General features: G+C 42.8%; 2 protein-coding genes across 5 annotated transcripts in view; both read right to left on the bottom strand.

The window, feature by feature from the left end:
• Window positions 1-148: 148 nt before the first annotated feature.
• prkcsh (protein kinase C substrate 80K-H) lies at window positions 149-6,116 on the bottom strand. Of its 2 annotated transcripts, none has more exons than XM_046414047.1 (18): window positions 6,010-6,116; window positions 5,474-5,610; window positions 5,163-5,279; window positions 4,889-4,984; window positions 4,745-4,802; window positions 4,484-4,601; window positions 4,053-4,182; window positions 3,734-3,818; window positions 3,415-3,493; window positions 3,183-3,266; window positions 2,939-3,103; window positions 2,755-2,848; window positions 2,349-2,418; window positions 2,110-2,199; window positions 1,923-1,997; window positions 1,728-1,827; window positions 1,449-1,608; window positions 149-378 (listed from the first exon to the last, which is right to left on the bottom strand). In XM_046414047.1, exons 2-17 carry the CDS (start codon window positions 5,574-5,576, stop codon window positions 1,462-1,464), a joined length of 1,611 nt encoding a protein of 536 aa, XP_046270003.1. In that variant the 5' UTR covers window positions 5,577-5,610; window positions 6,010-6,116; the 3' UTR covers window positions 149-378; window positions 1,449-1,461. The 2 variants fall into 2 exon arrangements, with proteins under 2 accessions (XP_046270003.1, XP_046270002.1); XM_046414046.1 differs by having other exon boundaries at window positions 5,928-6,077.
• Window positions 6,117-7,517: 1,401 nt separating this feature from the next.
• Window positions 7,518-26,999, bottom strand: part of pde4a (phosphodiesterase 4A, cAMP-specific) — a 45,505-nt gene continuing 26,023 nt past the window's right edge. Inside the window, exons 1-15 of one of the 3 annotated variants that reach the window (XM_046414044.1) lie at window positions 24,605-25,621; window positions 22,694-22,879; window positions 22,231-22,267; window positions 21,962-22,032; window positions 21,110-21,159; window positions 19,947-20,059; window positions 14,709-14,802; window positions 14,427-14,590; window positions 13,869-13,967; window positions 13,601-13,765; window positions 13,317-13,416; window positions 12,658-12,812; window positions 12,417-12,539; window positions 10,810-10,992; window positions 7,518-10,588 (exon numbers count right to left, since the gene is read on the bottom strand). In XM_046414044.1, the coding sequence (XP_046270000.1) occupies window positions 10,061-10,588; window positions 10,810-10,992; window positions 12,417-12,539; window positions 12,658-12,812; window positions 13,317-13,416; window positions 13,601-13,765; window positions 13,869-13,967; window positions 14,427-14,590; window positions 14,709-14,802; window positions 19,947-20,059; window positions 21,110-21,159; window positions 21,962-22,032; window positions 22,231-22,267; window positions 22,694-22,879; window positions 24,605-24,798 (2,262 nt within the window). In that variant the 5' untranslated portion in view covers window positions 24,799-25,621 and the 3' untranslated portion in view covers window positions 7,518-10,060. Of the gene's footprint in view, window positions 10,589-10,809; window positions 10,993-12,416; window positions 12,540-12,657; window positions 12,813-13,316; window positions 13,417-13,600; window positions 13,766-13,868; window positions 13,968-14,426; window positions 14,591-14,708; window positions 14,803-17,127; window positions 17,627-19,946; window positions 20,060-21,109; window positions 21,160-21,961; window positions 22,033-22,230; window positions 22,268-22,693; window positions 22,880-24,604; window positions 25,622-26,999 lie in introns of those variants that run through there. The other 2 variants (XM_046414043.1, XM_046414045.1) reach the window with 2 other exon arrangements.

The raw sequence follows: 26,999 nt of genomic DNA, 5'->3' as shown, positions 1-26,999 counted from the left end.
ACTTGTAGGTTTTCTATGCAAGTACAACCCTACTAAAAATATTAGAATTAATTAAAATTGCATATACCTTATCTGGAAGCCACCGGTTTGATTAAAAACTTTTCAGTTTTCACAAAATGGCTATAAAAATGAATGCAATGAACACAAGTTTGGCATATGATAAAAGTAACTTTATTTGAAAACAATGGAATCACTACATTTGACACAAACGAGAGAAACAACAAGCCAGGAAGCAGTGGAAACTGGATGCGTAGACAAGATAACTACTCATTGGAATTTCCATCGTTTATTCTTGATTGTTAATTGACAACAAGGTGCTGCCGCTCACGGCATGGAAACTTCATGTTGCTGCAGTAACTGTGGTCCCTCGAGAACAACCTGCAAGAGTGAGTGCATACACGTACTTCAACAGCTTGTCTGCTTAAGTCATGACCTCCTATTTGTTAAAAGGGAAGGGGAATTAGTTGCTTTTAATCCCTGTAGGTTTCATTTCTGGAGACTGGAAATTTTACACCAATGATGTACCTGCTTCTTACGTGATTTTGGGGACAGTACACACACATTTGGATAAGAGGCTGTGTTGTTGTTAACTGTGCCACAGCACAGTAAAAAAAGCAAAAAAACAAAAAAAACAACAAAAACATGTGATTCTGTTGTCCCAAACCCTCTCACCTCCACACTCACTTCGAGGGACCTAAACTCATCTACAGCTACGGCTTAGTTCATCATGCCGCCTACAATATCACCATCCATCATTAAAAATACGAGAGGAAAAAAACAATAGCTTGAAGTATAAATATATTTGAAAGGTTTGATTATAGAAGCTTTTTTATAATTCTTGATTATACCAAGGGAAGCTACACCTTATAAGACAAACAGCCTCAGTGAGGGGTAAACCTCTGAATAAGTTAAAGGTTAAAATGTCTGTATGTTAAGGGTGGATGCAATACTGAACCAATAAGGAAAGTGAATACATCATTTATATCTTGGTCAGTTTATTGATAATATATCCAGGAACAATATACTACTGCATAATTAAATTTTTATCATTCATTAAATCTTAATCCTCTATTAACCTAACTACAGTGAACCTAAATGAAGTTGTCATTACCTTGCTCTTGCTGGTGTCCTGCTCTTCTTCTAAAGGGAGGCTGTAACTGCACAGGGGATTTTCTTCGCAACAAAATGTTGAACCTCTAAACCTTCACACTGCCACTCATTTTTATTTAGCTTGAGTTAGCACCATTTAGAAAGAGTGAAGAGTTGTTCACTGTAGGTGCAGTTTATTTTTTCCCTGTAACGATGGTTCTTCTACCCCTCTCTTTGGCACAAATGGAGGACCTAGTTAAGATCCCACTCAGGTAAGTGACCCGCACAATACGGTGTAAAACTGCACCAGTTAATTCTGAAGGTTTGCCAACTAACATAGAAAACTTTGGGTTACTCACAAATCAAATGCATCTAGAGCTCCTGATGCTCGTGCTCGTGTAAATCCAGGGCTGGAGGCTCGTGGCAGACAGCTGGGGTGATGAACTCCATCAGGTATTCGCATCGACTAGGCTCTGAGGTAGATGTCACAACAGTCTCCTTTCCACACGTTAACTTCACCTGAAAAACAAAAAATATCTATTTCCTGTGCTTTGACCAATGATAAACATTAATGGGGTTTAAAAAAAATAATAAATCAATAAATTAAAAAAAAAAAATAAATCAGGGTTTAGACTCACCGTGGTGGATCTGTTAGGGCCCTGCCAGCACCCTGTTCCATGTTCATACTTCATCACAGAGTAGACATTATCCTCAGGACCTGCCCATTTCCCCCATGTTCTACAGAGCACAAAAAATGAAAAGCACATAATGAGCCAAATGTGGACACAACAACGGTGCAAAGTACAGTTAAAACACAACAGATGCTCTCTTACCCCAGGTTAGTTTCTGACCCACCATACTTGGGCTTCTGGGATACTCTGTTGAATGGACATAGCCTGTAGATATACCTAAAAACAGAAGATGAACCTCGTCTTTCAAGCAGGAACTTATACAATAATAATAACTATTATTATTATTAATTACAGAGCATTTTTTTTCAAAGTCAGAATATGCACATACTCGCCAGTAGTCAGCTCATAACACTGGCTATAGAGGTAGGCGAACTCAGCACCGGGTCCAAAGTCAAAGGAGATTTCTTTCTCAAGGTTCCTGCAAACGAAATGCAAATCCTAATTGTCAAGTTTGTCTTCAACTAACACCACACTGACTATGCAACAAAATCATATACTGAAGCTGTCGAAAGTTAGACTACACTGACTGCACCAAGCTTCTTAATATTCGCATTCTTCGTCATTTACCTGATCTGATCATCCACTTCTCGGAGAGCTCGCTCAGCCTCACTGAAGTCATCCCTGGCTTTCTGAGCAGCTGGGAAACAAATAAAACGCTGAAAGTTAATTTAGTCCAAAACCCATACAGATACACCTACATGTGCTCACATCTACTCATCCAAAAATGTTTGTGCGAATTATGTCTTCCTGTTCATCTCAGTCATACAAAAGCAATGCAGCTGTTCAATAAATGGCTTTGTCCTTGTGATAATTTATTTGCGCTACCAGGACGATGAGTTTAAAGTTAGCACATTAAAATTCAAACTAATAGGTATGCAGTCACATCATCTGAGCTTTTCCTCTAGTATTTTACAGTGTGACTCACTCATAGCTGAAAGCTGGCTGAGTCACTCAGTTTTATACACACACATACCATCAATGAGGTCCTGCGTTTGTTGGTCGTAGGGTGGCATAGTCCCCTCATCATCGTCATCCTTCTTGTCTTGACTCTGCATCGTAGGAGGGCTCTACTTATCAAATACAGATCAGAGTGACTCACTAGAATAAACTTGAGAGTCATCCAGCATAAGTTTGATGGAGAAACTCTGTGGGCTTACTTTATAGTCTCCCTCATCTGGGTCATCGTCTTCATCATCTTCATCATCCTCCTCGTCTTCCTCTGGGATGTCATCTTCAGGGTACTGCTCAGAGTCATTGTCAGGGACTGGTTCCCTTGTCTCCTCCAGTGGAGTCTCCACCGGTGATGGGGTGTCTGCGTTGGCCTAATGACAAGAAAGATACAAACTTAGAGCACAGGTTTTCCACACATGGAGTTTACTAAAAGAATAAGTAGCTTCTTACCTCTGACATATATTTTTCTTTGATGTTATTCCAAACAGACTCAAATGCTACCGTGTCCACTTTGTCCACTCCTCCCAACAGTCCCTATACAAAGCAAAAGATGACTTTTTAACATGTTCAACACCTTAAGACAAGTGTGACATTCTTTTACAAATGCTTCTATTTAATGATAACTACACTTTAACAGCAGTATTTGTATACAGCAGTAAAGTCAGAAAAAGAGGACAATTACCTGAGCCTCTGTTTCTATGAATGAACTCTCTGCATCTGGGTCAAGTTCAGGATGGGACAGAAGTTCAGCTGCTGAGACGCTGAGACAAACAGAAAGACATCATTCAGTTTCAAGTCTGAGTGGGGCAGTCATTTGGGCTCTCGATAAATAAGGTACGGTGCAACATGAAAACTTTAAATAAATATGGTTCCAGATTTCCAGATGCTGCACTTATTCTTTGACCTAATTTTTTAAAACTTTGCTCTTCAAGTTTTCCCAGGTATGTTTCAAAACACCACCATTACATGTGCTAACAGTTCTGGAGAGTGCTGATACTTACAAACCATCTGCATCAACATCCAGCTCAAGAAACACCTCAGCCATTCTAGCCTTGTCCTTCTCCATGCGAATGGCAGCCTTTTCATCTGAAACAAAAATAAAATGTCACCTTTTGTTGAGTTATCAGCAATATCTTCTATACAGCCTTACTATATGTTTTAAATTTTAACTTCAGGACAGAAGTCTCTCAGGTTTCTTGTAGTACTGCTAGTAAATTATGCAACATCCAGACAACTTAGTCTTGATCAGAAAAAGTGATAATAAATAATGTGACACTGCACATAGAGTAGATGGTGATATAATTTCACATTTCAATTTACCTTCCCAGGCCTTCAGATGGCGCTCTTTAGCTTCTTTCTCTGGCTGCTCTGCAGTCTCCTTTACAGTTCTTAAAGCCTCCACCTTCTCTTCCAGATCCTTCTTACTTACCTGAACCTCTCCAAGTTTAGACTGTTGAGAAAGTAAAATAATACATTTAACTAAACAAGCCCTACAGTCCCAGGAAATTTATGGGTGTCTGTACAATGCTTAACATTTACTCCATTCACAAAGGCAGCAGGGAATAATAATCTCACTGTCAACTTGAAAGACTTGCATCTTTTGTTACCCTAAAATTAGGACTGAATAGGATGTACTCAAAATTTACTATTTCTTTTGGTTTTTCTGCCTATAAACAAACCATAGGTGACACAGATAGATATATAATAGTTGATATCTCAAACAAATAAAAAAGGTTTCATGTTATTCACACCTTCTTGTCCTCTAAGCCCTTCTTGGCCTCGTGGATAAGTTGTTGTTTAAGCAGAAAGCCCTCCTTAGCAATCTCTGCCATCTTCTGCAGACTCTCCCTCTCTTTGCGCCCCAACTCCCTGCAAGTCGCACATGAAATAATAAAATAATCAACGAAAACAAAATATTTAACATCTTCTGGAAACTCGATGCATGCACAAGCACATGTATTGGCTCTGTGTAAAAATCTGGCTTAGACTGTAAACTGTACATAAGTTATTACCTGCAGGTGTTCTGACAGACAGCACCACTGTTGTACTCATCGGTTGTGTCACAGCAGTCTGTATAGGAAACACAGACATTAAACAAATTCCTGCCCATACAACACATCTGAAAAGAAACTGTCAGCATAGTTTAAAATTCATACCGCAGATTCCGTCATTGACGCGAGAGGAAGGGATGAAGGCTGGTCGGAAACCTGCATTGGTGCAGTGGAAGTTGCCATTGGGACAAGCAGCAGTGCCTGTAAATAAATGTGTTATTAAATATACAAAACAGGTGCTCACTGTTGCTATGACCTGGCAAAGCCACAACTGCACTGACTAAGCAGATCACCTTTGCATTGATGATTAACTCAGTGCACTGAGGGAAAAAAAAATTTACACTGGACAGGAGTACAGAAGCATTAAGGAAATACGCACCTGGTTCATCAGAGCCATCCTTACAGTCACAGTAGTCATCATTCACTCTGTCAAATGGAATAGTGTGGGAGCCATCCAGGCAAGTGAAAGGTTTGCCTTCTTCATAGAACTGCCGTTCTTTTTTTTAGGGAGAACAGAAGAAATGAGTCAGTGCCATGACAGCTTCAAAACTAGAGAGAACCGACTGTTCATTTTTACCCTTACGCAAAATACACTGCTATCATTGAATTTCCCTTGGGATCAATAAAGTATCTATCTATCCATTGTCATGAATCCGACTTATTAGTTGCAATTAACTCATAAACGCTCACTTGACAAGGGGACACCCCGAGGACGTTGGACTTCCACCGCTGAGACTACAACACTCAGCAGCAGCAGGCGGAGGAGGAGGAGGAGGTACTGGCAGGACATCATGATGGTGCAGCGCCACTCTGGGTCAGAATTTCAGCTGCAACCCGGAACCATCCGTCAATCACACAAGATAAGCAGATTAATGCAGGGAAACACGTTAGCAAATATAAATATGTCAATACAAGCACGATAACGCTAACCTTAACCCTTGTAAATAACTATAAAATCAAGTATGTATTCATTTTCTTGCGTATTTTGGACAGAATAAAACGTCTTCAGTTAGTTAGCCGAGAGCTAACAAATGAATGCTACCCATCGAATTTAACTAGAGCTTTCGCTAAAAGTAAATCAAAAACGAGCACGTTAGTGCAAAAAAAAAACAATTACAAGTCTGTCGTTACAACATCGCAATACCTGCAGGATATAATATATTGATAAAACAGATGAAGACGAAATAATGATTTCTTCTTAGAACAAGCTAATAGCTAATCATTACCTGTGGTACTTGGGTCAATACACCGCCTAGTTCCGTAAAGACAATGCGCGTGCGTATATCACCACCCCTCTCTGCCTTGTTTCATCGTGATTGGTTGACGCTTTGATTTCCTGATGTGATTGGTGGAGAGCATGACACCCAACTGAAGTAGAGAACTCTGGGTATTTTTGAGGATGCAGCCATCTCATGCTAGAGTCAGCCACATTAAAGTGTTAGTGTTTACTGTTGAAGTGTGAGCTAAAAGGCACATACTGTAGTGAAAAGGAAACAAGCAAATAAAGCCCAAAATGAATATGATAGTTTCTGTGCCAGATTTAACATAAAGTTTTAATCTTGTACCACAGAGAGGTCCAGTGTTAAAAACAAGATGTGTGCATGTGAATGTAGACCTATCTTGAAATAATGATCAACCATATACTACTAATGAGATAATTATTAACAATAACAGCAAGCACAAGAATGGTCTTGTATTTAATATAAAAATCTTACTTTATTTGAATTTTTAACACACTTTACAGTACCGAACAGTGAAATAAAAGAAAAATATACTGATATACTTTCATATTGTTTTATATATAGATGTTTGCTTATTAAATGCATTTATTCACAAAATGACACCTCAGCTCTGTTAAGAGGAAAAACTTTCATAAAAATAATATAATAAAAAATAACTTGGACACATTTTACACATTACAGCAAGATCATTTACAAATATTACAATCATTTCATGTTGTTTTTTCCCTTGAATAATCTTTCTTACTTGTGACAAACACATGAATTAAAGCCCAGAGAATTATTCACAGAGGGAGTTAGTCTGCAACAAAGTAACCTGACAGCAGTCCAATGGGAACCAGAAAGTTAGGCCACCATTGGACGGACATTTAGGCTATCAGGCTTGTGATTAAAGTTACTAAGAAACAGAGGTGATCATCGTACTAAAAATGGCCAAGTTAGATAAGGACACATTTTTTTTCCTTTTAGTATAATCACATCTTATGCGAGTACATCATCTTTCATTTGACTTAATCAGTCAAATAAATCTCACATGGACTGAGAATGACTAGTTTGTTTGTTTATGCCTCTAGAAAAAGGGGTTAACGGTGATTACTGCACATTGAAAGTTTGTGGTTGGACCCAATGGAATATAGTCAATAGGTGACTGCCAATGACCAAACCACCAGCACACACTGTACACTACCTGAAACACGCTGTCTGCCCCAAAACCTGATGGAATAAAGTGCTGGTACAAAGATAACTGATTTTTACAATAAATGTGGACAATTAAAAAATGTGACAGAATGTTAGCACAAGTGATCAAAAACATAGTCAGAGAATGAAAAGGTGGTGATGTGGCCTGCAGTGCTTCAGTGGTTCACTTAACAACCTCAAGTGGTTATTTGTCAATCATTATGACTTGGATAAATTTATAATTTACAATCCAATATTACATTATATACAGGAGTGATAATGCTTATAGCTATATCACCGACACATGATTCATTTTCCAGACCATCCACCAGAATGATATAAAAATAAACTGTACACAAACTGTTCAAAGAAAACACTTCCCATGGTTTTCTTTTCATTGTTTAAAAAGAATGGCAGCAATCAATCAATTGAATAATTTTCTTAATAAGAAACAATTGCTACAGTATTGTGTTTGTATGGCAATTAAATATCAATGTTTTTATAGCTTATGACATAACAAGAAGCCACAAAAACAAAGCAACATCTTGAAAGTAAAAGGCCGATGCATACGGGAATCTTGTGTTTAAGTAACTGCAGTAGTAATCCTGGATTCCCATTTCCACGAGATGAAAGCCTGTGTGGTGGCCAAGCAGCTCTGCTCCGTCCTGCAAAGCAGGTCAAACACACAGGCTTCTGTTGCTCTGAGCTGTGGCGTCTTCAGATAAGTTCAGTTACTGACCTGCAGAAACTTGGTCTTATCTCTCCCCCCACCCCCCCAAAAAAACACCCATGTCCTTTTTTTTAAATTATTTTTTTTACCCTGTGAAAAACAAACACCAAAACAAACTGTGACCTATTTAAGCTGTGCTGATCGAATCCTAAACACCATTCGACGAGATGCGTTGATGCCAGTGACGGAACAATAACACGTGACAACATCTTTAGCATCCTGCCCGCTCTTGCTGTTACTCACTTGCTTACTCATGACAACACAAAAGCCGCACAAACAAACACTCGCGCATCGACTCCATCGTGACAAGGAGTCGACATATTCAGAGTAAGGACATCCTTATTCATTCTCATGAGCTGCAAAAGCTTCAGTCTCAATCCTTATTTCGTCTGCGTGTCTCTAGGTAGCTATGAGATAGTCATTTCACCATCCTGATTAAAAAAACAACACATTCTTTAAGTTGGTCTGAGCACAGCAGCAACATAACGACGGACTGGCAGCAATGTTTCCCTTTTCCCTCCAAATGCAATGCTGGATACATTGTGTATAGACACACTGATACTCACAGAAATAAGCATACAGACGTGATATAAATATACTAGGATATCTATTATATATCTTATAAATCTACATACTGGCAGGTATGAATCCTGCATCTGACATTAAGGCAAAAAAGCATCAAACATAATAAGGATGATTAGGGACTGCCAAGACCATCTTTAGGCCAAGTCGCGGTTCTTTCCCCTGACATTCTGCTTCCCTGATTTTCATATCCATCCGTTCCTTCAAATTACTTCACCTGCCGAAGTTTCTCATCCTTTACTTTGGTGAGAATTGTTGTGAATGAGGAGACATTAACACACAGTGCAAGTGGGGTTGAGATGGCGAGTGAAAATTTGTTCTGCTGATGAAATTATTCTCTATCCTTTCAACATATTTAGCAACTGTTAAATAGAAAATAGGCAAAACATATGCTTCAAAGCATCACATGGCTTATTCTCAGAAAGTTTAAGAAAAAAAATCATCATAATAAGAAAAAATATAAGCTGGAGTCCACTGGCGGTTGTGGTGGTGGTAGTGATTGCTCTGCGTCTAAAGTTCTGAGTTATTATATCACCAGAAGAGCAACAAAGGAAGACTTACAGCTTAAAACATATCACCACAGAAACTGTACGGGTGAGATACACACCACAATACCATGAACAGTAAAGAGAGATCTTTAACAAGAGACAATCAAAATGATAACAAAATCAGACACTCCTGTCCCACAATGCATTGCTTCACGACAGCTCCATTCAGGAAGCTGGTGTTTCAGAAAGGCACAGAGCCATCTTGCACCAGTAGCACTCTCCTCGTAAAGGGAAAAGGGGAATGGGACCCGGTGGTCCCTTCATCGCAGCATCTTTCCTTTCCTTCGATATCTTCCTCTTTCCTCCTCGTCCAACTCTGTGGATTTTCTTATTTTTCTTTCCGACAGAAATGGAAAAAAAAGTCACTTGGATGTGTAGCTTTTCTGAGGAGAACAGTTTCTGTTGAGGTTCTAACGAACATGAATTACTAATACTGACCGAACACTAGTTAATACTCCATTAAGAGATGGCTTTTTCCAAAGAGATTCATTACTGATCAATGTCCCTCATGCAAATGCACACATAAAAACATACAGTCAAGTGTGTGTGTGTGTGTGTGTGTGTGTGTTAGTGGGTCATTTCATGGTACATTTAGACTCCAATTATACTGCGTGACTGATGCCTATGCATAAACACATTGCATCAGTGTACTGTACATGACTTACTCCTACAATGTGATTGTGTGTGTCACTTTATGTGTGTTTATGTGTGTGCATTCCAGTCCCAGAGTGCTACGTTGTCTTCAGTCCCCGTCGTTAACGCTCTCCCAAATCCATCTTAGACTAAAGTTCGTTGTGAAGTCAGTCGAAAGACTCGTTGCCACTCCAAATCTACAGTTGCTGTGTAATTACCTTCTCTTTAAGCGATTTTTATTTATTCCCTTTTTGAAAAATATATTTAAAGGTCTGTATTGTCAATGCAGTCTTATTTGTTCTTGGTTTGGCCATTGAAAGGATGAGCAAGATAATGTGTGCAAGTGACGAGGGAGATACAGGAGCAGAACTCATGTATCTTCAGCTTGTGAAGAAGAATCTTCCTCTTCCTCTACAGGACTTGTGTCAGAAAGTCTCTCCTTTTCGGATCTCACTTCCAGCTGAGCTTTCAGTTCTTCCTCCTCCTGTTCCTCCTCCACCTCCTCTTCCTCCATTGCCACCTCATCTTCCTCTTCTATTATGTCCTCATTTTCTTCCTCTGCCATTATGTCCTCCGCTTTTTTGCCCTCCTCCTCCTCCTCATCTTCCTCCCCCTGATTGCAGTCCTGTGCAACGTGGTTTGGCGTAAGCTTGTCACCCACGTCTCTGTGTCCTCTCTCACAGCTGTCTTCGAGGGTGAGCTCAAACTGAAACTTGTCCGTGCAGGCGTTTAGATCCTTATCTTGGCCCACGGGAGGTGGCGAGGGGCTCTGTGGGATAGTGCTCTGGTACCAGTCCCTGTTGTCCTCCAGAGTGTCTAAGATATCCTGGGCATCAGGATGCACAAGGTCCCCCCATGTCTCCCACAGCGGGTGAACAATGTAGTCAATAAAGCCCACCTGTATCCAGAAGAAAAGGAGTATGACTGACATCATATAAGCTGGCACAGTGGTGTCATTTCACTCCCTACAAACCGGCATTAAAAATGTATGAGGATGACTGCTGTGATCAGAGATGACAGATCACTCTCCCCACTGTAGTTATCACCCCACCTACAGCATTAACACTCATCCAGTTGTGCACAGAATCACATCCATATATGCTTGTATATTTCACGTACCTGGCTCTTTTCCACAGATGCAGTGTGCTTATCACACATGGGACTGATCTCCATCCCTCGCTCCCTCTCCTTGTCTCCCTGCCTGAAGAACTCCTCCATGATTCTCTCCGTCCACTGTCGATACACCGCCAGGGGTTTCGTGGGATTGCTCAGGTCGGCACAGTGCACCATGTTCCTCAACACCTGCACAAACATGCAGTCATGTGTCACACGCTGTATTACTGTACGTATGTGGAAAGTTAAAAACACCGAATTCAGATAAGCATGGGGGTCATCTGCCTTAAAGCTCATCTGTTCCTCTTGCTGTCAAAGAAATTTTGTTTAAAAGGAACAAAAGGAAGCAGATAAATGGAAGTGATAGAAACAGTTTTCTGATGAACTCTCTCTCTTTTACTTTACTCTTTCTTCCATTCTATTAATTGCTAGTGCAACTCCCTCTAGGAAGCTTACTCAACTCTTTTTTCCCTGTTTTCCAACACCTTTTCCTCCCTTTGCCATTTCTGCTCACGGTGTGATTTGGCAAGTACTGAGGTCATATTTTAAAAGCTTAAATTGAATCTTCCACCACTCATTACAGTAATGAGTCTGGCTTAACTTCTTTTCTCCTCTACAAACAAAAAGGTGCAGAAACATTTCTGTTTTAGCACAGCGAGCATCTGCTTTCATGGCTGCGTGCCTTCAAGTTACATAGTTTCTCAACTGTCCCAAGAACGACTCTACACATTTAAGGTCTACAGGTAAAGAACTGTTATGAAAGCATTTTAAAAGCATCAGTCGGGCTTCAAACTGGGATACTGAACCGACGCTGATCTCCTGACCTCAATTTAGACAAGAACAACGACCACCTCCTCCTTGGAAACAGGATCTCAGGGAAAGCACATGCATGTTTTGCTTCCCACCTTCCCATGGTCCGCTTGAAGAAAGCTCAAATTCTTGCTTTTCTGGGTGACACAAAACTGTATCTCTGACCCACAACTTTGACATTCAGGTCAAATCCAGTGAAATGCATTTCTGCATGCCTGGCTGACATCTCGAGTCTGTCAAGATAGGATCCCTCTCTCTTTACTGACAGTGAGATAAAGGAACAACTTCTTCACCCATCAAATACTCAAGCAAAGTCTGTGACAATCAAGTCATACAGATGTGGATCAGTGAGTTGGTCAGACTTCCCAAATCCTAAAACATACTTGAACTTTCCCTTCTACCTAAACTTTCTCTCGCCAGCTCCATGTTGTCATAACTATCAACAAATGTTACCAATGCTGGAAACAGGTTGGAGATGCAAAAAAGCCCCAGAGAGAGCATTTCTTCACATTTCTTGTCAGTCCACACAGTATAACTGCTACACTTTGACATTTTGAGGCTCCGACATGGGAGCTGTGTCCTGCAGAGGATTTGAGGATCTGACACAGGAATATATATATCATCCTTCACTGGAGTTGGCCCCCTGCACTCTAACCTCCACTTCAACACCAACCAAAGCAACGATTACATCCCGCGAAGTCCTCTTCTCAGAGCCAGTCCCTTTGGGTTTTTTTAGGACTCTGAATTGATAGAATATCACCTCGCAACAGACCCCGAATCAGGACGAGATGATGGCATCTTACCTGTATCCGGTCAGTGTAATGGTCGAGCAGCAGCACTCCAGAACTTGTGACTTTCTTGGTTTCCACCATTGTCTTAAGGTCTGCCAGCAAACTCATGTGTTTAGACATGTCTGTTGCCAAAACCTGGATGGGAAAAAATGAGAAGAATGCATTAGTGAAGCAGAAATGCAGGAGAAAGCGAAGGAGCGCTAAGGAGCAGATGAAGAGAATTGTGCAGAATGAGTGTGCTGACAACAGTCACCATGTCAATAACAAGTTTCCGCAGGCTTTGTCTCTGCCTCTTGCTAAGGTTCTGGAAGATGTCACAGTTCTCCTCGTGAAGCAGCTTGAAGCCCACAGCTAGGTGATGGTTCTCCAACACAGACTCATCATTATACATCAGGGCTAGTTCTGAGTCTGAGGGAAAAACCATACAAAACACACGAGTCAGAAACACGTACAGTAATTGGATCATCCCACTAAAATCACTACGCCCCCTCCATCAGAGGTAAAATCAGACTGAGATGGCACTGTTTCAAAATGTGCTACTGCTTAGTTTATTGAGGAAAAAAGCTAGAGACAGATATGTCCATTTACAAGTAAAAGTACACAATTTACAGACTAATAAAGTGAACAAATGAGTTACAAACAACACTAAAGGCAAATCTTTGTAAAGTGGAATGAAAGGCCAGTTTTATTAAAATAGATGACCCATAAAAGTGGCCTTGTGGTCTTTCTAAAATTACCTCTACACACACAGACTGTTATTATTACACTATTATTATATTATTCAGGCCTGAACCATTTGTGTTTTTCAGCAAAAGCTGTTTTGTGTTCGTCCTTTCCATCATGATGTCCTCTGTTATTCCCATTCTGTTTTTTTCATATGTTTGTGTGTCTCTTAATCTCATCTCGACTCACTGGTGTTTATGAGGAATTGGTTGGACACTCCTGGATGGTCCACATCGTGGATGGCAGCGGCAAATAAAGCAGCTAGAATCTCTAGATCAGTGAACACAGCCTGTCAAATAGAAATGAAAGTGAGAAAAGGAAGATAAAAAATTAAACTGCCTTTTGCAATTTGTCTTGGACTACTGTGGTCCTTGCGGGGGTGGGAGGCTGGTATCTGTGAAAGTCTGTGCATGTGCAGTTAAGTTTGTATATGAAGTAATGCTGAATTTTGGTGGAACATTGGAGATATTTACATCTAGAGCCGGTGTGGATAGCAGTACATGAGTAGACTGAGTGACATCTGCAGCGTGGAGGCTGTTGTGGTAGGCCACATTGGCATGGTAGTGGTCCTCCAGGGTCATCACATAGGTGACAAATGTATCCACAGGGATCCGAAATGTCTTCAGTAGATCTCTTTCCTGCAGCAGAGTCAGTCCACAGGGGTCACGGTCACAAACAAGTCACGGTAGGTGATGTACTAGTTAATCCATTTCTAGTTAAATCACAATCTCTGCCTCTCACCTGGAAGATGGCAAACATTATGCAGCTGAGGGGTCGGTTATTGGAGAACTCTGCCACGTGAAAGATATTAAGGCCCCACTTGTTCAAGTCGTTCAGTTCCTGAGGGCAGAGCAGACAACACAAACACACTTATGTATGACAATCTAGCCGTTTGCTAATGAAATTTGCAGCATACAACGTGTTTAATGGCTACGCAGCATTGTGCTGTTTTGTGGCTTTGGAGAACATGGTTCCTCTTCTAAACCTTTTCCACAGTTGCTTTCTAGGACTTTGGTGAATCAATGCCAAAAAGACATTTACAAGGTGGTGTTTTAAGTTGTGGAAAAGTTTTACACTGTTTTACAGTTGTGATACATCATGTACTGTATAACACCAGAGTCATGTGGTACTTTTCCCCTTTAACTTTACTTTAACATTATCTGGTATGCAGCAATATGTAGAGAAGAGTGATGGGAAATACATGCAGCCTGTCTGTTTTTTGATGATCTGCTCCACATGTTATGTTCTGATATTTGTCATAACAATAAAACACAATAAGACAATTGCAGATGTGTTTACCCTGGCTAACGCATCCTCGTGTTCAGTCTTCACGCCAAAGCGAGGCATCGCAGAGATGGAAAGGCTGGAACTGTGCGTGAGCTTCTTGACACCACTGATGTGACACATGGGTTTCTCCCTCTCCCTCAAAGTCGGGGATGGGATCTCCACCTCGTTCTGCTTATCTTGGGGGCAACAGTCAAGAGGTCAGCCAAGGATGGAGATTTATGGTTTGTGCTTCATCTGAGCTGAGGGTCAAAGCTATAATGGCAGACAGATAAAGAAAGCAGATAATGGCTTTACCTAGAAAGGTAGTGGAGATGTATTCTGACACCTGGTTCCCTGAGCGACTCATCTCCGACAAATGGGACAGCTCCCTGTTCAACATCCTCTTGAACTGTGGGGAGGACGTAGAGAAACAGGAGGTAATTACAGTGTAAGAGGCATTAAAGGTTACCACCATATCCAAAATGTAGAGACAGGCACACTGGTAACCCGTCAGAATGATTAACATTGTACTTAAGATTCCATTTGTGCCGAAACATAACAAAAGAACATTCTTATGAGTCAAACATGAGAAAATAAATTAACACCCTCAAACTGGCTTCTTTCACTAAAGGGTGAGAAAATCAATCATGAATCATGCCTCCTCTTTTTGAGAACATACTGTTCAATATCCCAATTCAGTGTGCTTGCATCTAAATTTGTGATGTATTTGCAGCATATGCTGCGGTAATGTGGCGTGCTTATACATATTTTTCTCCGTACATCTACAGTGGCAATCATGAAGAGCTCGTCTGCGGGTCCTTGCTGTACTGGCAGAAATGTGATTAAGTGAATACATTATCCCTGAAGACAGAAAACGCTGTTCCTGAACATTCTCTCAGCTTCTATGCAATGACGTTTTTTTCCACAGATAACGATGCCGTTTGGAGCCTTGACGGTCACCTGTCGCACCAGTCATGTGAAGGAACAATGCTGTTCGGACAGGACCCCTCCTTCTGTGTCCTACTGACTGATCTTTCACACATAACAATCTCCATGGCAACCGGATTGGTTGCCGTGGCAACTGCCTCCTCACAGTCAGTCCTTCAGCTTGATGGGAGAGCGGTGGCTGCTTGGGTGACAATCTGAGGGAGTAGGCAGGTGTTTGTGACCTTTACCAAGGTCAACCCTCCCTTCCTCTGCTGTCTTCCTCCCTATGTCTCTCTGTTACTTATATCTGCTCCCCGCTCCCTCTCGAGGTAAACAACACTCTCTGCTACTGCCCTTGAGCCCCAAAATCCTCCTCTATTGCAGGTTGCACTTTGCCTTCGCACACTCTTCACACATTATCACCATCTTTCACTTGTTTCCTCTCTTTTTCCACTCATTCCATCCAGCCTGGTGTTCATTACATGATTGTTTGTGCAAACTGGTTCTCTGCTAGCAAATTGTACAAGCAGTCAGGCAAAATCAATCATCAGGATGCAGCCAGGAGAGCAAGTCAAGCCCAGTGGCACACTTTTAGGCATCAGGCTCAGCCCAAACCTCCTCTCTTTCTCTCTCTCTCTTGCTCTCTCTCGTTCTTTCCTTCCCTAATGCTGTAACGCTGAGTCATAGCTGCCAACCAACACTTCCAGGGTGCCAGTCCAAGTGCCAGGACAAACAACACTCTTCCTCTGACACTGACTAATGAAGCAAACATGCAAACGCTGCACAGACATGACCACGAACACACACACAGACACACACCTGCATATGTGAGGGACCCAGGAGGGCTTCATTCTTCTTCTGTCTAAAATCTTAAATAACATGCCTCAATAACATAATAACACACCTGCTCGATGCAACCTGTACATTTGATTGATTCAGACTGTAAACATATCAACAGAGAAGCGAATCATATATCCTAATGTGTCCAATATCATTAGGAAAACAGTGAAGGAAAGAGACAGAATTTGTTCTGATAGTGGATAATAGTGGCAGGCTGCCACACTGAACGCAAACCTGACATACAAAACTCACACAATGCCCTGCTTCACACATTTTTATGGATGTTGCATGTTCACACCCCTGAGGACAAAAGGGATGAAAAGAAACATCTACTGAGTCCTGAGACAATAAGCATTGTCCTTCAGTGACAATACGCTTGGCTTCCTTGAGTCTGTATTGAGGCCAGCCTCAGGGAAGCAGGAGAGAGAGAGAGAGAGACAGGAAGGATGTGGGACGCAGGTGTGGAGGATGGAAACGGACATTAGGTGACACTGCAACCTACCTAAAGACAGCTAGATTTCTTATCACAAAGTCCCAAAGCTGTTTCTTTGATTCTGAGCAGCTTGGTGTTTTCTCCAAGAACAGAAATGTAGACCAGATATGGAACGAGAGCGATATTGTCTCTTTGTTTACAGTGCTATTGCAATGTAGGAACACTGAGCAGAGTTAATAAACTCAGTTCCTTTATCATCAAAGTTCTCATTCAGTGGATTCGTATATGAATTATGTACGGGAACACACTCAACAGTATTCAGTCGCTATAAGACCACCAAGACCATCCTTCACCACATAAATTCAGCACATGATGAATTAGTCCCCATGTTGCACATTGTAAGATTCTCCCTTATAAACAATAAAATTCACAAACTGGATGTTCGACTAAAATAAAGACACATAATAACGTGGAGTGAGCAAAAGGATGGGCTGTTTCGTTTTTCTTGTCCTCTGTAAGCTCTCCGAGTCCTACCTGGTCCCACCAGCCGATGAGCCAGGGCCTGGAGCAGGTCTCACAGAACAGGTCCACTAAGGGCGTCCTGCGCTCTGCCGCCGTTCCACCCCCCTCCAGGACCCCTCCAGCAGCCGCACCGAGGTCCAGCTCTGCCCCTGCCCTCCCCTGCAGGGGGCTGTAGCTGGAGGAGCGGGGCAGCCTGTAGCCTCCTGGTACAGGCGAGGGGCATGGGGATGGCGCTGGGTCAATGGCCTCCACTACACCCATGTTGAGGCCGACGGGGGGTTTGGGCCGATGGCACAGGCAGGAGGTGCAATAGTGGAGTGGGGTGGGGCCACTGTGGGTGCCCCAGTGGCATGAGGGCGTCGTCAGGGTGTGTGCGGAGAGGCCACAGCCAGTTAAGCCGGGACACTCCAGAGTGATGGCTGCCCCGAGAGGGGGTGAAGGAATGGGGGAAGGTGCAGACTGCCCTTGCCTACATGCAGCACATCAAACCGGGCCACCCAGTCAGTCCAGTCAGGCTCCAGCCTCAGTGTGGTCCGTCGATGAGGGTCCCCCTGATGGGCAGACCAGGAGCCCCCTGGATCCAGCTGCTGTGGAGACTACATCTCATCCCATTTGCTGAGCAGACTGACCCAAATGTACAGTCACTGTATGGCAGAGGTGGATGGGTGCCGAAAGAGGGAAGATGGAGGGAAACAGAGAAGGAGAGGGAGCAAGGGGCCGTCTGAAGGACACAGAGAGGAGCAGATGGAGGAGATGAGTGGGAATGTGAGATGGATGTAAACGAAAAAATTATTTTGAGAGAGCTGAGCTGCTTGACAAACAGTAACAAAAAATTTAGATGATGGAGGTGAGATGGACGGACTGACGGTGATGGCAGGACAGAAAAACAACTGTAGTGTCGAATGATGGAGGTAAACAGAGCTTGGATGACAGCAGGAACATTTGGGGAAGAAAGAAGGGAGAAACGGATGGTAGTAGCAAGAGAAAAACAAGGATGGAGAGGATGAGAGAGGGCGAGAGAGAAAAAGACAGATAGGGATGCAAGCAGGCCTGTAGCAGACGGTCAGGCTGAAGAATCACACCAGAGTATGGTCTGGAAAAACAGGCTCCCTCTCCCTGCGTCGACTGCCCCTCCCCCACGGTACGGATCCAGAGGCCCGGCCCAGTCCTACCGGTGCATCAGCCCTCCTGTGCCGTCTCTCACCGATCCCAGCCACACACAGTCAGTCCACAGTCAGTCAGGCTGCCTCCTGATAGCTCCGTAGCCCAGTCCCCTGCACCGAGTCAATCCATGCCTCAGCTGGCCGAAATGCCAGAGGTCTAATCCTGCCTCTTTAGGCTGCCGTTCCTCCTCCGATGCTCTGCCTCTTGCGCCATTTCCCTGGATGCTGTAGACGGCTCTCGCAAGCTAATCAGGCAGTGTGGCTGCAGGCGCATGCATGTGTGTGTGTCTGTGCCTGCTTCTGCTCTCAGCCTGAGTGCGCATGTACGACAAGACAGCATGTACGTCTGTTGAAAATATGTGTGTGAGCGAGGGTGTGAGTAAGAGTGAGAGACTGAGTGGGAATATTCATGTGTACCTCCATGTTGGCACAGTGCGAAGTATTTCTGAAGCTTAGTTACGGCTGCTAAAAGACAGCAACATATTCACAGAGACTCTGTTTACCCCAGGAGACTTCTATCTGCACATTGTATATGCACAAACACACACACATTTAAATGATATCTGTTAAGCCATCTCCTGTTATCTCTCTCTCTCTCTCTGGTGTTCCATCAGAAGCCCGACTGATTATGAACATGAAGAACCTTGCCATTGATTAATAGTGAAGTGCAACACTGGAAGAATTTCCAGAATTAAACAAAACAAGGTATACGATGCTGTCTCTTTAAGGCAGAAAACTATTAAAGGAGCATCACCTCTATTTCATTGGTTGTTACCCAAACCACATGGCTTGTGGTCAGAGTGGCAAGCCAATGACTAAAAGGGAAGGGCAGACCCTGCTGCTGCTCGATAGCAACCAAGGTTACAGCAGAGACATTAAGCATCAGGGCCCGTTCCCCCTCCCTCTCATGTCCTCCATACCCACAGACCGTCACCCACTCTCTCTCTCTCTCTCTCTCTCTCTCGGCCCCGTGCACCCCACAAATACTAATGCATACAAGAAGTCTGCCAATGTGCACTCACACAGGGACATCGATATAGCACTGCAAAACACACACCTGCATCTCTCGCAGCTATAAACACAGACGCTTAACAAGACATAATCATGTGTCATTTTAGTCGAACAAACGCCATAAAAACCCAGAGGCGAGTGACCACGTGTGTGGTAAAGCCCACATGAATTACTCATCAATACAGTGACCACAACAAGATTGCAAACAAACCCAGGAAACAAATATTTTCACGAACTGCCATCTCTAATTAACAGCTCTCTGAAAAATAATGCAATCTAAAGTAATACTTGCTCATGGGTCATATTCTATGCAGTATTATGTCAAAATGTGTGAAGGCTCAGTTAGGAGACTGGACAAGCAGGATGAAGGTTATTACAACCCAAATGCTGTGTTCCTAAAAGTAATTTTGATGAGAAAGTTTTATACGCGTGATGGAGCTGCCTCGTTTGCATATGTTTGTAGACTGGAAGTTTAAACAGGAAGTGAGCCGTAACTTCTTTTCTATGCTCAATGTCACAGCTGCAGCCCAGTAATGCTCAGTACTCTCGTGAACCATGAAATGCACTGTCTGTATGTTGAGTCAGCGCTCAGGTAGAAAGACAGCGAAGATGCAACATGAACATGTGTGTGTGTGTGTGTGAGTGACGGGTGTGCACCTTGTTGGAGGCCATCTCGCTGACTGAGCGGTGGGTCTGAATGGTCTCCAGCTGGTCCAGACACCAGTCCAGTTCCTCCAGAGTCTCCCGAGCCATCTGCTGGTATGTCTCCTCTGGGAAGGACAAATGCCAGAAAATATTCTAAAAACGTGATATTCTGCCACTCAAGTCTTTTAGTATAATAACACTACCAATAACTTAAAACTCGTTTGTGTTTTCTAATGCAGTCAGATTGTTTATGTGAGTATGTTGTTTGTAAACAAAGTGAGACAGGTCAGTATTGAAAATTCTGTTCATCTGAACTACACAAAAATTATAGTTTAAATTTAAGACATACACCTTAGATATGAAGAGCTCATTCTAAGGTAACAAATACATAAAATAATTCTTTGTTACAGATGATTATACACTGTAAAGTAACTATGAATGTTATATGGAGTTTCTGCCAATCAGCACACTGGACCTTTAAATTCAACACATATGACAGCTGTCGAGTATATAATAATAACAGTTATTCAGATACAGTGACCTTTTTTTAAATATTATATATATATATATAATAAAGTTTTTCTAAACACAAATTTCTGCTTCATCAATAGAACCACTGCACGCGAAAGAAACAGGAAGAAATTGGGGCTTAACTTTTATCAGCTGAGTATCAAAAATACACAGGCATATATCTGTTTGTCAAGCTATTTGATTATACATGTAATTTTTACGGTTAAAAATTCCTGGTTGTGACTCTAAGAATGTTTTTTTTTGTTGTTTTTTTCTTTCAACTGGTTGCATTTTATCCTCTTAAAAAAAACAATATTTGTTACATTACAACATTTTCTCTCATTTTCAGCGCGTGAACATATAAGGTTTCCTTGTGCCAAAGTTAAGCTTTTCATACATGTATGAAAAGAGATCAAATCCTCTCTTAGCATCAGCTTTACTTCTTAACACATGTCTTTTGTAGCTATATGTTGAGTAATTTCAGATCCATCCAGTCTCAGAAAATAGAGGCAGTACAGTTAATTAAAAAAATCCTCCAGTTCTGCAGTCATTTTCATTACTGATGATGCATTTAGGGAGTGTGGGAGCCTTGGTGTGTCCTTAAAGCCTTGTGAGGGGACTGCGAGACTCTTTGGATGAAGAGTTTTAATTAGCTGACAGCATACCAGAGAGTGTAGCTTGGGGAACAGTGGGTTGGCTTGTCACTGGTGACCTCCTGTGGACAAACACATCATTACATCAGATGGAGAAAGGCACGTTGCTGCCCCCTGCTGGGGTTTCAACTGCACATTTAGTATTAACGATGAGGCGACAAAAGGTTTGGCTCACAGAGGGAAGTTAAATGTTTCTGGGTGTGTTATGCATTTATATGTCCCTTAAAAGAGACAAAGACTTGGCTATATTAAAATGTCTTTGAATATTGAATAGCACTGCAATGTGTGAATTTTTAAAGTGCATAAAAATCCCCTTGTTCCACTTAAAATATTCAAGTATCCAAATATAGTCAAAGACAAAGAGTGAGCGCTGCTCTCCTTTCAGATAGCCTTTGTGGGTTCATAATTGTGTATGCATTTTCAGGGCACAGCACTGCATAATTATAGATGCTGAAAAATTTCTGTGGCGCATTGCTTTATATATCATATTGATGTTCAGCTAAAAGCCTGCCAACTCGAGCTCCTTCTGTCTGCTGCATTACAAAGGAGAACAATTTTAGTGTTATTGACCGTCTCCATCGTCTGGATACAGAGTCAGGGACATACATCTGAGGCATGGTGTTCTCTGCATTCAGTCCTCAGCCAGCGAGCTGGAGAGACGCCAGATGAAGTGGATCATAATTTCCTTGAGCATAGTCTGGTAATCGTGAAGTGGTTAATCATGATGGCAAAAGTGTTTCCCATGGGAGTGAGGAGAAGAAGACATTAGCAAACACACACTGCAAACTAAGCAGGCAGTCGTGACGAGTGTAAGTGAGGAGGGGGGGGAGGGAGGGGAGGGGTGTTTGACAGCATGATACTGACTTGTTAGTGGGTGTTGTGACATTGGCGAGGATGGTGAAGTTGCTTCTTACGGTTCGTAGGCTGGCCAACACCTGGGGGATGGATGGACAACGTGGGAGGAAAAAGAAGGAGGAGGGAGAGAGGAGAGAGGGAGGGAGGGAGGGAGGGAGACAGAGAGGGAGGGAGGGGGGAGGGAAGGGGGTGCAAGTTCACTGTGCTAATTATCCGCCTTTTCTAGTCATTTACAGCAATTAAACATCTCAGACAAGGCGCACAAGGAGAGAACATACCTGAGCGAAAGGGGTGACAATCATGTCTTCGGCGTGCCTACAGGAAACAAGATGAAAACACGAAGCAGAGAACGAGAAGAATGTGAGCGGCTTTGGCGGCTGAGGCCCTCAGTATTAGTGTTTATATGAGAGGCTGCATCTGTGAGCTGGGTGTTTACAGAGACCTGTGTGGGTCCAAACTGAGTAATAGCTCTGAAATATACTAATGGAAGATTTCGGGCGGGTTAAACTTACTGAAAGACAAGCCAGGAAGCAGGGCATAACAGTTAATGCTAAGAGGATTCATCATGATTTCATTAGCATAATGGCTGCATAATTACAATCACAACCACTGCTGTTTTGATTTTGATAATGTGCAGCTACTGTTTTGGTGAGTGTGTGAGTGGACACTGCACATCTAAAAAACACACGTTTCACTTCTGTCCCTTGCGTGATGGATCCAGGATGATGGCTGCGTGCTTACCCCTCACTGTTGATGGAGGAGTTGCGTGACATGGTTTTGGGGGACGTGTCGTAGTCTGAGTCGGAGCGGTACAGGAAGGACTCCCTGCGCTGGCTCTGGGGGAAAGAAGGGTGGAGCACCAACCCGGGACTCGCCTGCGAATCCATGGGACTGCGTCCTGGTGAGGGTCCATTCTCCGAATCGAAGCTGAAAGGTGAGAGAGGAAATTGAGTTTTACATCTGTTACGTTTAATTCAGGTGTTTGGTGTTTGTTTGTTTGTGTGTTTGTTTTCACTGCTGCTTCTCTCACCCCACAGTGACAGCAGGTAATGGCTAGATAAACCTAAACACCTCAACACACATGGTGAAGCGTGTTTCTACTTTGCTAAAAAGGAAGTTGAGAAACAAAAGAAGATGTGACAGATGCTACAGCATGAACCCATGCAGCTGTGACTCTGTGGTGCTGCTGGTTTGGCAGAGCGCCACCGGGCTGCCCTGGGACTTACACTTCACTGACAAGTCATGTTTTAGAGCAAGTCATGTTAAAGTGAGCAAAATGAGCCGCGTCAACCGCGGCTTCTCTCTGGGCCAAAGCTGTCTGTCTGAAGACACGAGTGAGTGACATTTTTCATTTGCATTCACATCTGTATGCAGCAGTATCAAGACCAGTCCACTTTCACATATTAAGATCAGTTAAACTTATCAGGAGACCTCTGCAACACAAGAAAAGAGACAAAGCGGACAACAGATGTAGAAAACCCAGCCTAAAATATTTTCACTGTGATGAAGAAACATTGTTGTTGACCTTAGTAGTCATTTAAACCGCTGTCTGTCTTCTCCTTTTAGTATGGGAAGGAAACACAACAGCATCAGGCCAGCAGCGGGCTGATAAACATTAAACCCTAAACACAAGGCAGAAACTAATCCCTCAGATCATTTCAGTCGAGCTCAGCCAAAGGGGACACGGCAACACGCTTCTCAGGTTACTCTCATCTGGTTTTCGCCAGCACCAGCAGTCACGTGGACCTTCATTCTCCGGCAGCCCTCAGCGACACTCTTCAGATCAACTTCTTCTGAGATGAAACGATGATTCAATGTTGCAGCGAAGAAGAAGAAGAAGCCAGTATTGACTGATTAAGGTTGCAGAGTTTGGTGTAATATAACCAGAAAAATAGGGGCTGAGACCAATTTATCTGGCAATATTTGTGAAATGTATAATGTTTGTTAGACATCTACAAGCCAAGACACACATATATAATAACATGAATCTATAATTGTCACTTCCAGGCTGTAGTCACATTTTGGGATGACAAGGACAGATAGGGAAACAGGTTGCAGTGTATACAGCATCTATTTTTAATATAGGATGACGTTTCTATCTGCAACACGTACCCGCATCTCCTGAACGTCTCTGACTTTTGCTGTCAAAATGCAGTTGTCATCCATTTTCAGTTTAACTTCTGAAATTAGGCTGAATGTGTGACATGTTTAGAATTTTCTTCTAAATTGGCCTGTTAAGAGTCACTCCTCAACCCGGAAGACTTTGTGAATTTGGCTGCAGATCAAATTATCATTAAACAAGTGATGAGAAACACATCAAAAAATGTCTGCCAGGGGGGACCCCCTCTGCAAGCTGCATGCGCTAATCCCTGTTTCCATTTTTTTTTTTCCTGCAGACTTTGAGAGTAATTATGAGACTTCAACATTCTGAATTCAGCACTTCCACAAATCTACTCCATCTGACGAAGGTTATTGGATTGTGTGCATGGAATAAATGGAATAATTTACTCTGAAATCTTCTTTAGGGAGAAAACATGTGCACAAATGTTTATAACACTCGCAGAAGCTGAACAAGCCCAAATTACTGCAGCTTCATTTTTAAACAGTAAAGAGATGAGGATATACAACACAGGCTTGGAGGCAGAAATGTACCTGCAAGTACAGTGGGATGAGCGTCTGCGCTCCTGAATGCTGCGGTTCAGTTTCAGACGCCGAAACAGACCAGATCCCCCCTGTCCGCGGGGCTGATCGACCGGTGACACAGGTGAGATGAGAGAGGGCGCCGGAGGTGGACTCTGAGGACCCTCCCACAACGTTAGCTGTCGTGTCAGCTTCCTCTGACTCATCGCGGTCAGCTCGAGGCCCGGTGGAGCTGACCGGTTAAAGAAAACTAACCCCACCACCCCCCCTGTGGTCTGTCTGTCTGTCTGTCTCTCACACAGTCCACCTCATCAGCTATTTAGTGTATCGACTCACGTCTGAGGCAGACAGAACCTGGCCTATGGTGGCGCATATTGTCTTCGATCCAGACCTAATATTGAGACCTGATCCTCCCTTTAGTCCTGCTCTCCTGCGTGTCTCATGCCGGAGGAGTCAAAGTGCATCAACATGCATATCCTGCGCTGTGATCTTCAGGCCTTGGATGCTTAAACTCCAGTTCACCCCTTTTCATATCCTCAGTTTGTTGCCTGGATTTATGCAGGTCTCCTTAATCCTTTCCTGTGCAGGTCTGTTTGAAGTTTGCTTGTTCCTCAGCACCAACAGCTTCCCAGAGGAGAACTCTCCTGTTATTTCACCACCTCGGCCCTGTTTGAGTCCTGCCGTTGTTGCTGGGACTGGCTGGCCAGCACCAGACCTCCGTCCCCATCTGGTGCGTAGGTTTCTGTGCCTCCCGTCTCAAGACCACAACCCTTAGGAAACCCACGCAGCAAAAACAAGCGCGAGACCTGCGATGATCTCTGTTAATTTCCTAATTAGCGAGGCTTTTGCCCTTCACGTTGTATTTGTTACTGTTTCTATCCTCACCCCCCCGCGCCTCCCCAGTGCAAGCATGTGCTTTCACTGTCCTTATCTCTCTTCACACAGTTCCTCTGCAGCAACAGGAAGGCTGATCAGAAAGACTGACAGACAGCAGACGCTAGAGCAGAGCAACAAACAGAGCCTGTGTAATGAGGATTTGAAGAGAAGATAGAGAACAACCCAGAAAGAGGAGGGGAAAAGAGGCGAAAAAAAGAAAGTCAGGGTTGACTCATACCCCTGTGTAAATGTTTACATGTTCCACTAAAGTGTGTGCGAGGTTTGCGCCCAAAACATTTTGTATTTTGACATCAACAGCCTTGTTCACCAGCAGCACTTTCCTTGGCCTTTAGACGACGTGAGCAGACGCTGTAATACTTTAATATTTTCCATGAGCAACAATTAGACCATGAAATAGCTTTCAAACAAGGTGCATCAGGTCGGCCACAACTAATTCAGTGATGGCATCCGAGACAGCAACGTTGGACAGGAATTATTTTCTTTTCAACTCTTTACAATTAACATGGTGTCTTAAACGGCACCATGGAAGCAAATGTTTGGCCGCGGCGCCGCTAAAGCCTATGTTGAAGCTTTTAAACCACTGAATGCGTGAGGTTTACTGGCAGCACACTTAATGAGGTTTCATAACAATAAGAAGACCAAACAAGGTTTATTTGTAAAGCACTTATCAAAATCAAAAATCAGATTAACACGAAAATTAAATCTGAGGTGGTGTATGACTAAAACAAGCTGGCATAAGGACACTTCAAACAGAGCGTGATTAAAACCACAGATAAAACACAGGGATAAGATGTGAAAACAATGGATGCATGTGCAGGACTTTTATCATTTTCCTGAGAAGAGGTACTGATTAATAACATTGCAGCACTGACCCCTAAATTACCAGAAGTGCCATTTGGAAACAGCGCTGTTGCAAGTTTGGCAATTTCCTTAGACGAGAGCACAAAAGAAGTTCAGAGTCGGTTTTGAAAGTTATAAGAGTATTACGTCAGAATTTCTTTCTGTAATGATTGCATTCCTGTCCAGTACTCCAGAATCATATTTCTAATTCCACACAGTTACTGTACAAAGCTGCTTAACTAAGAAATGAAACTATATAGTAACAAACAGGCCTTTAATAGTATCAGAAGATACATCATATAGACAAAAGTACTGGGACACCTGACCATTACACCAACAGGGGCTTTAACAACATCACATTCTAAATACACAGAGAACTTTGCGGCTACAAAAGCTTCCACTCTTCTGTGAAGGCTTTCCACAAGATGGTGGAGGGTTTCTGTGGGAATTTTTTCCCATTCACACAGTAGAGCATTTGTGAGGTCAGACACTGATGTTGGACCAACAGGCCTGGCTCAAAATCTCTGCTCCAGTTCATCCCAAAGGTGTTGGATGGGGTTGAGGTCAGGACTCTGTGTGGGCCAGTCAAGGTCTTCCACACCAAACTCATCCAACCATGTGTTTATGGAGCTTTGCTTTGTGCACTGGGACACAGTCATGCTGGAATAGA

This window comes from Scatophagus argus, chromosome 16 (assembly GCF_020382885.2).
Source record: "Scatophagus argus isolate fScaArg1 chromosome 16, fScaArg1.pri, whole genome shotgun sequence".
Classification (NCBI taxonomy): domain Eukaryota; kingdom Metazoa; phylum Chordata; class Actinopteri; family Scatophagidae; genus Scatophagus; species Scatophagus argus.
The sequence above is the reverse complement of the archived record's forward strand: the minus strand, read 5'-3'. Positions and strand labels throughout refer to the sequence as shown.

Coding starts and splice junctions, on each gene's coding strand:
- prkcsh (XM_046414047.1), bottom strand. CDS start 5,576: ATGATGTCCTGCCAGTACCTCCTCCTCCTCCTCCGCCTGCTGCTGCTG. Junction 5,280..5,473: donor TCGGGGTGTCCCCTTGTCAA/GTGAGCGTTTAT, acceptor CCTAAAAAAAAG/AACGGCAGTTCTATGAAGAA. Junction 1,828..1,922: donor GGGTCAGAAACTAACCTGGG/GTAAGAGAGCAT, acceptor TGTGCTCTGTAG/AACATGGGGGAAATGGGCAG.